The 11629-nt window shown below is 35.8% G+C and overlaps 2 protein-coding genes across 3 annotated transcripts; both read right to left on the reverse strand.

The window, feature by feature from the left end:
* Window positions 1–1476: 1476 nt before the first annotated feature.
* On the reverse strand, window positions 1477–6765 carry LOC139847166 (dolichyl pyrophosphate Glc1Man9GlcNAc2 alpha-1,3-glucosyltransferase-like). Of its 2 annotated transcripts, XM_071836784.1 has the most exons (5): window positions 6626–6765; window positions 2918–3803; window positions 2616–2822; window positions 2293–2530; window positions 1477–1960 (listed from the first exon to the last, which is right to left on the reverse strand). In XM_071836784.1, exons 2-5 carry the CDS (start codon window positions 3695–3697, stop codon window positions 1599–1601), a joined length of 1587 nt encoding a protein of 528 aa, XP_071692885.1. In that variant the 5' UTR covers window positions 3698–3803; window positions 6626–6765; the 3' UTR covers window positions 1477–1598. The 2 variants fall into 2 exon arrangements, with proteins under 2 accessions (XP_071692885.1, XP_071692884.1); XM_071836783.1 differs by lacking the exon at window positions 6626–6765 and having other exon boundaries at window positions 2918–4864.
* A 3249-nt stretch (window positions 6766–10014) lies between these two features.
* Window positions 10015–10731, reverse strand: LOC139849464 (uncharacterized). Its single transcript, XM_071839122.1, has one exon. It carries the CDS (start codon window positions 10729–10731, stop codon window positions 10015–10017), a length of 717 nt encoding a protein of 238 aa, XP_071695223.1.
* Between the last annotated feature and the right edge of the window lie 898 nt (window positions 10732–11629).

Below are 11629 nucleotides of genomic sequence, written 5' to 3' on the forward strand. Positions count from 1 at the left end.
TTTTTCTCCGGTGGCTCGTGAGCACGCTGATTGGGCAAGGGTGGCACAGGATTGTATTTCGCTAACGGCGGGTATTGTTTAACTAAGTGGTCAATATGTTTCTGCTCTATAATCGATCTGACACTATCTACATAGGTTTCGTTAGCCTTAGTCATTTTCTATAGAATGGTTGGAGAATCACTAACCTTTAGACGGTGGCCGGAGTATTTAGGATTTGATCAGAATTGAATGTAGCAGCGTATTGAGGAAGCTTGGAGCAGAAAAATGGAAATGTGTGTGATTTGGGGCTATTTATAGAGACGATTTGGGGCCATGGGCTGGAATGGGTTTATCGTGGCTGTACACGTGTTCAGCGATCAACGGTTAGCATTTTGAGTGCGCGTGAGGATGTCAGATGGGTATGGTTACCTATGAGAGCGTGGCTGACACGCGCCTGCCAACTGCCACTTTATGTCTTGTCAGCCGAATGGTCTTCTGCGACAGTGACAGTCATTAAATGACCTCGAAACGCACGCGGAACATTGAATGCTAGCCGTTTTCTTGTTTTTTCCGCTTAATAGTTTGATGTCATGTGTCTTGCGTCATATAACATCAAACTGGAGGGACATAATGATACCGCAACCCGCATGCGCACCTCATATGCATGCGGGCGCTTAATAGTGTGCGTAGGCGTGTGCTTGTGTGCGCTATGCGGTATGCGGATTGTATCTGATTCCTTTGTTCTCGGTACAGCGGTTGCTTAGCTGTCAAGTAAATATCTTTTTCATAATTATATCCGTGATTCGGGGGAGTCAGTTATGGATGAGATTATCATGATCTGGGACGGTTCTAGAATTAGGGTTTGCCTATAAATACAAACCCTAATCATCATTCACCGGACACGGCACATTACGTAACCATCACATACGATACACATTACGTAAAACAGCATCATTCAGCATCTTTTCAAGGTTAACAGGTTAGTCTTTTGTAAGCTAGTACCTACGACCTTATTTGGGGCCTCTTGATCGACGACCGTTATCGGAGGTGGACTTAATCACTTGGCCACCCCGCCGACATCATCATGTCGGCCAGGGTTATTCACGGTAGCCGGACCGGAGAGCCACGTTCTAAGATCCTTAAACCCCTCTTTATGTATTGAGCAGACATATTAAAACCCACGGTTAAAATATGCATGATCAAGTACAATTCGTATTTAGTACATGCATCAAGAATGTAAACCAAAAGTCCATTATCGAGTTAGATCCCTCCAATAAAAAGTTTGAGAGTTTAAATAAGTATATATTCATAAAGAAAATATCCCCCGTCTCAAAAAGTTTAAAGGTCACAATTACAATATTTATTTTGCCACTATGTATGAATGTTTCTTGTGAAACTTAATTTAATTGTAACCATATAACCTGTAGACATGGCATAAAAAAATCATAGTATACCAAGTTTGTTCATAATAATGAAACTACATCTTACGACACGGTAAAACCATAATAACCTGTATATTACCCCGCAGACCACAACTGGCATGAAGACTCACTCATACACAGTACATTTTAAAGTTCTACATTGAAGTGTTAATTAAAAACAATCACCTAACAAAATCGTCAACAAGACCTAATAATATATCTAAGTTGCCAAATCCAAGAGTACATCATTCCTAATGCACAATAAAAGGAGACCAACATGAGGGGTAAAAATGGAAGTCTACAACCAAGAATCGAAGGATGAAGAAACTGACCCCATACCTCTACAACCACAAAACCAACCAGATACATCTTTTCTACCCGTTTAAAGACAAAACCACCCTTTTGGGAGACCGAATCTCTTCTTGTGATTGATTCACTAGTACTTAAAAAATAAGAAGAGAAGCCAAACCACATTAGAGCCGCGTATAAAACAAGTAACGCCACTTTTATTGGGTATTCTTGAGCTTCATAGAGAAGAGGGGACAATGAGTAGATGGAAACTGCAAGAAAATATGCGTAATTAAGTTAAACTACGTGCGAAACAAAATGGTGGTAATAGGTTAAAAATGGGGTTGTAGATCTCGGTAAAACTCGGTGACTACTCGTCAAGTTCTCGGTTTTAAGATCGGTCCAAGTACTCACTTCAACTACTCGGTCAAACTCGGTTAAAAAGCAGGATTACTCATAAAATTGGTCAAAACTAGGTCAAAATTAGTCAAAGTCAAACTTGGTCAACACTCAAGTACTCCAGAGTTGTCGAGTACTCCCAATAAAAGTGCCAACCGAGTACATCCCGAGTCGCGAGTTCTACAACCTTGTTAAAAAGGAATACCTATAGATAAGATGAAGTAATGACGTGCGTCCTCAATACTTTCCACTGCAATAACTGCAAGCGGAATCAAAAAGTGAAGTGACGCTTTTTCGTGCACATGCCATCCAAACAAAAAGCCACACGTGTACGCATACGCCACCCATCTAACAATCATTTTTGGCTCGGGATTCCTCCAAATCTTAATAAGAGAAGGAAATATAGCAAGTAGGACAAGCGCAAATGTCACCGAGGGTGTGATCTGTATACCACAATCAATTTATTGTAAAGTTTCAGATTTTTTATACACGAAAATACGCAAGCATGTATTAAACCGTAAGTTATACCGTAGGTAGTATAGCAAAAGGAGACGAGTCCCCTACTAGCCCACCCGTAAAGGAAGCCGTTGGTGCTTGAATATGGAATCCGAATTTTGTAAGCATAAAAGCAAACATTTTATCTGAGAGTATATAAAGCACCCAGATATTTGGTGCCCAATAAGCGTGGCAAAGGCCCCTACCGAAAGGAAACATGCGTTTCAGAACCTGTTGTATCTGCAAATAAATATACATAATACATAATACATAATGATAATGATAATACATATAGTAACAAATAACATTAGAATAACAAGAACAAGACATATTACCTGTCCATGATACGCAAATGGTCCATAAGCAGCTACGAAAACCGCAACAACGACCACTCCCATTGTGACCAACTTACGGAAACCCGTAATAATCCCGCCACGACAATAATGCCGTAACAAATACACAAAATAAACGGGCCCCGCCACAGCAAACAAATGCTTGAAACACAACAAAACGGCAAAAACGAACCCACCGATCAAGTCATCACCTTTTTGTAGTGCCGACAAAGAAAGTAACAGAATCCCTAAAAGAAACCCATTGTACTGAAAATGCATATGATCAACAATCAACAACCCGGGTGACCAAACAAGCAAAACCCAGATCACGAGTCTCTTTTTCAACTCCATGTTTTTAGTTAATCGATAAACCGAGTAAATTAAAACCGTATCTGAGGCTATTACGCTGAGTCTCTGGAAGATAATGACCGAAGAAGCGTTGTAATTTAGGCCATTGTAGAGGTGTGTGATGGTGGGGTCCACACGGGAAGCAAAAAGGGATAGAAAACGCTCAAAATATGCAAAGAAAGGAGGGTAATCAAGGGTCCATGGGCTGGTCTCATCTGAGTACCATTGCGATAACGGTAAGGTGTGGGTGAGGGCTAGCCAATTACGGTGGACCTCGAAATCGGTGCTACGATAAGATGGGATTAGAAGAATTTTAAAGAACGTAGCAATGCAAGAGAACCAGAACAGGTCTTTGATGACGGGTGTATCTGAATTTGGGGATTCGGTATGTGCTTTTTTCAACTGTTTTGCTTTCTTCTTTTTTGACGGTTTCATGGCTTTTTAGTATAAATTAACAAGATGGTTGTTTTCAATGTTGATATATTGCCATTGATAATGTCGTTCTCATTTTAAACGCCTGTTCAACTTTTAGTCACATCAACTGCGAATAGAACAATAATAGGATCATCAAATAGAACAATAATAGCTAAAAGGGAAATGTATCGCACGGGCAAAGTATCCAAAAGTTATCAAAGTTAATTTAAATCCCTAAACCCTCCTAAATATATGTTTTAACCATTATTAAAGAAATCATTTATCACATATATTTTACAAAGTTATCAGAGAATTTAAAGTTTGAACATTTTTTATTCCAGATCAACACAAGCGGACCCAGCCCACCTATAACTGTTTTAACCGGATACCCAATATGGCTGACCCACCCATTTTGCCACTGATGGTTCCAAATACAAATAACGCATGTTTAATGTTAACGAAGTGCATTCGAGTTTGCGTATGAAATAGTGAGTGTGACATAAAAACAAATTGCATCTATTAAGTATTTCAGAGGCTCAATTATAACTGATATCATAACTACTATGTTCACCCTTCTAGTTCACCAAAAACTAGGATTATGTATTTTAATTTTTACTAATAAAATAAAATGTCTCTTTACATCAAGAAGCTTAATGCTTTGGATTAATGACTAGGGTTCAATTGTATATTATACATCCAATCTTACCGTCAACTGTAAACGAAACTACTTAAATTCACAGAGAGCCACTAATAGTTGTTTAGATTGATGTCTGATAACCTCTAGTTAGGTTTGTGTTTTATAAAATTTTGAAGCATTTTCAGTTGCAACCTGGCAAACCAATTACTGAATTAAGTCAGCTAATTCTCAAGATTCAACCATTAAGTCCTAAATTGTCACATAATGCAAGCCTAATTAACAGCAGCAAGCAGGAGAACTCAAAAAAAGATGAAAACATCTATATAGAGTAACAAGACTCGTTAATTCCACCATAGAAATTACAAAAACCATAAGTTTTAAGAATATACATAATTTTAGCATATTATTTAGATTTACATCTCAGATCTATCAAGTATGATTTGTGAAGTTATTTACTAACATATTAGCTTTAACAATCGAAGTAAATTTATAATCAAATGATAAAGTAGTCAAATTTCAGTATAGTAGGAGTAGTCACACAAATTAGAAACAATTACATGCATGAATGAATTGGGTTTTGTATGAAATCAAAAATTAAACTAGACCCAGAAAGTGAAATTTAATAAGAAGGTGAAAAATCTTAACTTTTGATCAAACTCTTGAGGATCATGAAATGAAAGAAACTGAAATTGAAAGTTTTATAAAAAAAAAATAGACTAAATTGCCAAATTAGTCCCTGTGTTATTTGATTTTCTTTTTTATCATCCCTCTCAAAATGTTTCTGCAATTTTAGTCCCTAATAGCATTTTCAAGTCTCAATTCCATCCCTGTGTTAATGAGGGATCCCCATAGTAAGCCAAAATTTCACGAAGAGTCCTAATCATTAACAAACGTTAAAAGTTTTGTTAAGATTCATCACCCCATGTCCCTAAAGTCCAAATCTCACAAGAGGAACAAATCTAACAACCAAACAATAAGATCTTATTTCTACTTCACAATTTCAAAATACATTAATACATTAAATCTCCTAAATCAAAGCCTGTTTAAACCCAAATCTAACCACTCCTAACTCATTTACTTTAACTACCTCATCGGAAGAGAATTATTTCGGCGGCGCCGCAGTCGGGACACCACTGACATGTTTTGCCGGATCACTACCTTTCGATTTAACAGCATACTGTGATAAATATGCCGATGTTGTTGGATAAAAGGAGATAAGGCAAAAATCCAAAAAGCCAAAAATAGTAATGTATTTGGATTTAAGCGCATCAAATCATGGTGATTCGTTGGTGATTGCTCTCGATTCGTTGGTGGTACCTTTCGATTCGTCGGTGGTACCTTTCGATTCTTACAACAACGATTCAATTTTGTATAAATCTTAGATATTCAAGATCTGTACAACGCTTATGGGTTTTGTTCATGGGTTTCGCTTAGTAAAATCTCCACGACAATGATGACATCACTGAGAAGATGACGGTATCATAACCTTCTTGATTACATAAACGATACGTTATGGTTGGTAACATGTATGAGTGTTTCATTTTGATTAGTGGTTACTTTAGCCATGAATTTGTTTTAATTTAATTAGTTGTTACTTTTAGGCTTTTAGCAATGGATGAAATGAATTCTAGTCATTTTTTCCTTAGAAATAATGATATTTATCGATATCGATGTATCATTGAGATTGCTATATTCAAGGTATTACGGAGTACAATTTTGAAGAATACGTTGTCGATGATTTATGGTAGGTGGTTGGTGAATACTTTTGAAATGGTGCATTCAAAGTTGCTGTAAACTTTTATACAAAGAGAAATTAGAAGAAAGGGAGAGAAAGAGAAGGTAAGAAGAATATGATGCAGATATCCTGATGGCACATGTTCAAATCTAACGATTAACGATAATAGACATTAAGATGAGGAACCAACTGTGTAACTAGCGAAATTTTCAACGTTCGTTAATGATTTGGACTCCCTGTGAAACTTTGGCATACTGTGGGGATCCCTCACTAAATACAAGGACGAAATTGGGATTGATAAATGTCTTTAGGGACGAAAATTGCAGGAACATTTCGATAGGGATGAAAAAAGGAAATCGAATAACACAGGGACCAATTTGACAATTTTGTCAAAAAAATAAATAAATCAAAAAAGGAATTTGAAGAAAAAAAATCCCAACTTTATGATTCTCTTGTTTCTCTCACTACACATGAAAGACATGATTTAAAAATCGTATTTTCATCAGAACAAATGGAGACAGGGGATTTATCAAACCCTATTTATTGTGCACATTACTTTAAAACGGAGTTAAATTACCTGGACTCGTTGCTATTGATAGTACCGCCGGATATTAGAAATAGTTTGACAGTTTGAGCATGAAATTCGATGGGCAACAGTGAAGAAGAAATGGGAAAGAAACCGTTGCTTCATTAAATTGATTTTGATTTGATTTTAGGTCAAAAAGAAAGGGGATTTATGAGAGAAGGCTACGGCAGAAAATAAACGGCTACAAAGGTTTAATCAAACCCCTGGATCGGTCTGTAGCAGAGAAGAAATGGAATCATGGGGGTGGTGTAAATTAGGTGGCGGATGCAGGATTTATTTTCACAGAGTCACAAAAAAAAAAAAAAGGAGGTTTTGAGGGAAAAAAGAAAAAAAAAATGATAGTTTTTAGGTAAAATTTGAAGGTTTGTGGGAAAAATTTGAAGGTTTTAGAGCAAAATATATAACTTTTGGGACAAAAAATCCAACGGGAGCAAAGTCGAAAAATCCAAATGTTTTACACTGAAATTTGGAAATCCATTGGTCCCCACATAAATCCGCCCATGTGTGTAATGGTTGGTTTAGGGCCCATCTTCCATCCATAGTGGAGGTTATGGTTCGATTTCAGGCAGCTCGCTAGCAATGATTTCAGCTACTCGTAAAGTGAGTAGTTGTAATGAATTTTGGAAAACAAGACAAAATTGCACGGAAGGCCCAACAAATTTGTAATAAAAAACATGCTAAACCGTTATCTATTTTTTCGACCTAGATGACCCTGAACTATCAGCGTATAGCACCGATGGCCCAACCACTAACCCATGTTATCTTTTAGCCAGTTAAGTTCATGTCTATGCTTGTCACGTGAGGGCGAAGTAGTCCACACACGTTATATATTCTACAGAGTAATCAGTTAATATGGATTCCAATATCACTATTTCGTCAAAAACTAAACCCTTATGTGAACATATACGGCTGTAACAAAACTGCATAACAAAAAAAAAAAAGAAAGAACATGATCTAACACAAGAAACATGTCGATTGATTTATTCTATTCAATCAAAACTGATTATGGGCTCAAAAAACTAATGAAATTATATGGTATGTTTATTCTTTTCATGTGTTAATCCATATATATTGTTAGACATGTCGGATGTTTCTAGTAGTTAACATATTTGTGATTGAAAATCTGCGATGTTAATAAGTTTTTTTATATTATATTTTTTGATGCAGTTGAATGTCTATAAAAGTTCACTTTAAAGTTACATCATGGTGGTGTTTTGAGTAAACCACCAAACATAAAGTATTTGAACGGTAAGGTAAGTTATATATAATGGTGTTGATAATTTTGAATTTGATGTGAGTGGTTAGGATATGATTTGTCTAAGAGGTTGATATATCAACTTTTTGTTGCATGAATCAGATATGGATAATGGATTACATAATTTTGCTAATGATGAAGATGTGAATGTATTACGAAGTTATGTGTTACTCATAAGGAGATAAGCATGTTTATTGAATATGAGAAAGATGTAGTTGGATCAAGTCAATTAAGTTGTCTGGATGATTTAGCAACTCAGATTCCTAGTGTTGTTGCACCAAGTCAGGTAGTTATTTGGATGACTTAGCATCAAAGATTCCAGTTGTTGTTGATGAAACTAAAGGTCAGCTAAAAGATAAACATAAAACAATTGATGGTGTTATTGGAGATTATAGTGATGAGGATTTCATAGTTGATGAAGATACTAATTTTGAATATGTTAATATAGACATGTCTGATTTTCACTTTTCTATAGATACGGATGTTGAGTTCATGGGTAATGCTAGTCAAACAGTTCCAGAAGTTTGACTCAAGTGATAAATCAATTGTCATTGTTGAAGAGTTGAGCAATGATGAGTTTGACAGTGATTATTAGGGTGTATATGTTGATGAAAAGATAAGAAAGAAAAACATTAATGAAGCAAGATTGCAATAGAAAGATGATGAAAATGTTTGGGCAAGAGTTTGGTACCAAAGATGAAGTTAAAGAGTTAGTGATAATGCATGAGGTGGAAACTAGAAGGCATCTTGTATTTAAATAAAAAAAAAATGAGAAAGACAGATTACAAGTTGTGTGTCAAAGAGAATGTGATGAAGAAGAGGTTCTAGAAAATGAAAAATGTTCAAAAAAGAGGTTGTTGATAAGGGTAAAAAGGTTGATCAAAGCACTAACGTTAAAAAGAAAGCATGGAGGAAACTGAATGTTGTGTGAATGGCCTCTTAGCATTTGGTCGGACTTATTTTGTTGGTGGAATATTCGTTGGGTGTTCCCAAGGTCGATTGAAGACTATTCGTTCGGTTGGTTCTACATCATGGGAATTAAAGCCTCAAGTTTTGGAAGATGATAGGATCCGCCTCCATTTGGGCTAGTTGGATTGCAAGTATCGACATCATTTTCAATGAAAAATTCACTTGGCGTTCGGTTATTGTCCGCAATATCCTGTTAAAGAACTTCTCATGGGCTACTTTGTTAGGTTTTTGCCATAAACTTCAATCTTATGTTTGAGAGCAAAACCCTTTCATACTTTTCTTATAAGCTTTTTCTGTTACTTTGTAGTTGTAATCTTGAACTCTTGATCGAGCTAATCTCTGTCATTATTGTTAGTTTTGATATTCTTCATTGATTTAATGAAGATATCTAAAAAAAAGTTTACCTCGTCATTAATGATGATGTACTACTTTATCAAATATAAAAAGTAGCAAACCGATTTAATTAGGAAAGAGGGATGATTCTAACACACCATTTTTTGATCCTCACACACCTATTTTAACCTTTTACTCTTCTAATAATACTTCATTTCTTTAAATTGGTGTGTGAGGATCAAAAAAGTGTGTGTGAGAATCATCTCCCATTAGGAAATGATGCTCAATATAATATAATATTTTGTTTAACGCCTCCATATTTTATAGTCATTAATTTAAAAATATTTAAATATCTTATTTATTAAATCTTGACATAGTTAGGTGACAAACATATGTTAATAGATTATTATTGTTTTCTTTTCTCAAAATAATGTAAGAATTACATATAATGTATCCGAAAATTAACAAGTATAACGGATAGAATAAAAAGTTTAAAAACAAACGCCTAAACATAATGATATTGGATTATTATTATTATTTTTTTGGAAAAAAACAGAATATATATAAAATTTTTCACAAAGAGTGAAAATAAGGATTACAAGAGCAAGGGTTTACTAACCCATAACCCATAACAAACGTCATATGGACAAACCCATATTCACCTTATCAAACTAATATATCCAAAGCACTAACCACTAAAAATCTTGTAGTCAAATAACAATTACATAATCAACTATCTTTAGTCAGAAGCAAAAACAATGCACCTTCAACTTGAACTATCCCCTATGACAGAAGCTCAAAACAAACACCAAGGATGAGATTATCACACATACATTTGATGACTCTCTACTTTACCCGCATTAACCAACCATTGGAACACTTTAATCTTAACATGTTCCACGACGCATCTCCAACTTTGATAAGAGCCATTAAAGAGAAAATCGTTTCTAGCAAGCCAAATTAACCAAAAGGAAACCGGACCAATCAACCTCCATGTTTTTTTAGCATTAACTCCTAAACCATGAAAACACTCAATAAAGAAATCAATAATGGAAGAAGGCATCACCCAAACAACATTCCACCAAGCAAATAAAGCAGACCACACATTATGAGACCACGGACAATGCAAAAGAAGATGATCGATCGATTCCACCTCCGACGTACACCATCCACACTTATCATTCGAACCATCACGAAGGAAATGAAGAAAACTCAAAACTTCTTTCACCGGAACGCCTCCTTGTATTGCTAGCCAATGGAATATAGCAATCTTAGAAGGCACTAATTTATTCCAAACGATTTTAACCCAATCAAACTCCTTATCTAGATTAGATTCCAACATAACACGTACCCCTTCCGCAACCGAATAAACTTTATCAACCGAATGCACCCACAAAATTGTATCCTCTTTGTCTAAATCTAAGGACACATGTCTAATGAGATGTTTAAGCGTAACAACTTGTCTTTCATCATACTCATCTAAAGAACTTGACAACCCGAAGTCCCACTCCATATTTCCTTGATCATTAAAAAAGACCATGTTTGCGAGACGAGCCTCATTTTTAAAACTTTTAAGATATAAACCCGGAAATTGATCTTTTAACTTAGAAACACCCACCCAAATATCTTCCCAAAATGAAACACGAGACCCTTTTCCAATACTCCAACACCAACTTTGTGGGTTGAGAATTTTATAAATCTCGTCCGTATATTGAAGTTTTACAATATCACGCCAAATACTCGAAAGCTTCCTCCTATCCACGCACGATAAATCCGAAAGTAAATTGCCCGGAGGATTATTCCCGAAAGCTTTGCTCAAACAAGATTTCCAAACTTCATGGTGAGGAGAATTAAGTTTAACCCACCATTTTAGCTAAAAGAGTAAGATTTTTCAACCTCAACGGGATGATGCCAAGCCCTCCACATTCTTTTGGAAGGCAAGCCTTGCTCCATCTAACCAACGCTAACTTCTTCACACCCACATCCCCATTCCAAAAGAAATTACGCCTCATCCTTTCTAATTTATTATCCACACTTTTTGGAGCTTTAAATAAAGACATATAATGTGTCGGAAGACTTGATAAAACCGCATTTACCATAATAAGCCTTCCACCCGACGAAAGTCCTCTATTTTTCCACCCCGAAAGCTTCTTTTTAAATTTGTTAATAATAGGAGCCCATGAACTTTCTCTTCTTAATTTCGCACCAATCGGGACCCCGAGATAGTTAAATGGGAAGGAGCCAATTTTACACTCGAAAACACTTGCAAATTGTTCCAACTCATGGCTACTAATATTAACCCCATATAAAATAGTTTTTGAAGGATTCATTTTCAACCAGGACATTGCATGAAACATGTCAAATATTCTCCGAATACTAATCATTTCTTCTAAAGAAAGATGAGCAAAAATAATAGTGTCATCCGCGTATTGGGAGTG

The sequence above is a fragment of the Rutidosis leptorrhynchoides genome, chromosome 5 (assembly GCF_046630445.1).
Source record: "Rutidosis leptorrhynchoides isolate AG116_Rl617_1_P2 chromosome 5, CSIRO_AGI_Rlap_v1, whole genome shotgun sequence".
In the NCBI taxonomy this organism is placed as follows: Eukaryota; Viridiplantae; Streptophyta; class Magnoliopsida; order Asterales; family Asteraceae; genus Rutidosis; species Rutidosis leptorrhynchoides.

Bases quoted from the DNA above. Each gene is read 5' to 3' on its own strand.
- LOC139847166 (XM_071836784.1), bottom strand. From the start codon at position 3,697: ATGAAACCGTCAAAAAAGAAGAAAGCAAAACAGTTGAAAAAAGCACAT. The intron at 2,531-2,615 runs GTATAACTTACG...TGTGGTATACAG, and splicing joins CTTTTGCTATACTACCTACG to ATCACACCCTCGGTGACATT. The intron at 1,961-2,292 runs GTATTCCTTTTT...ATTTTCTTGCAG, and splicing joins TTACTTCATCTTATCTATAG to TTTCCATCTACTCATTGTCC.
- LOC139849464 (XM_071839122.1), bottom strand. From the start codon at position 10,731: ATGGTCTTTTTTAATGATCAAGGAAATATGGAGTGGGACTTCGGGTTG.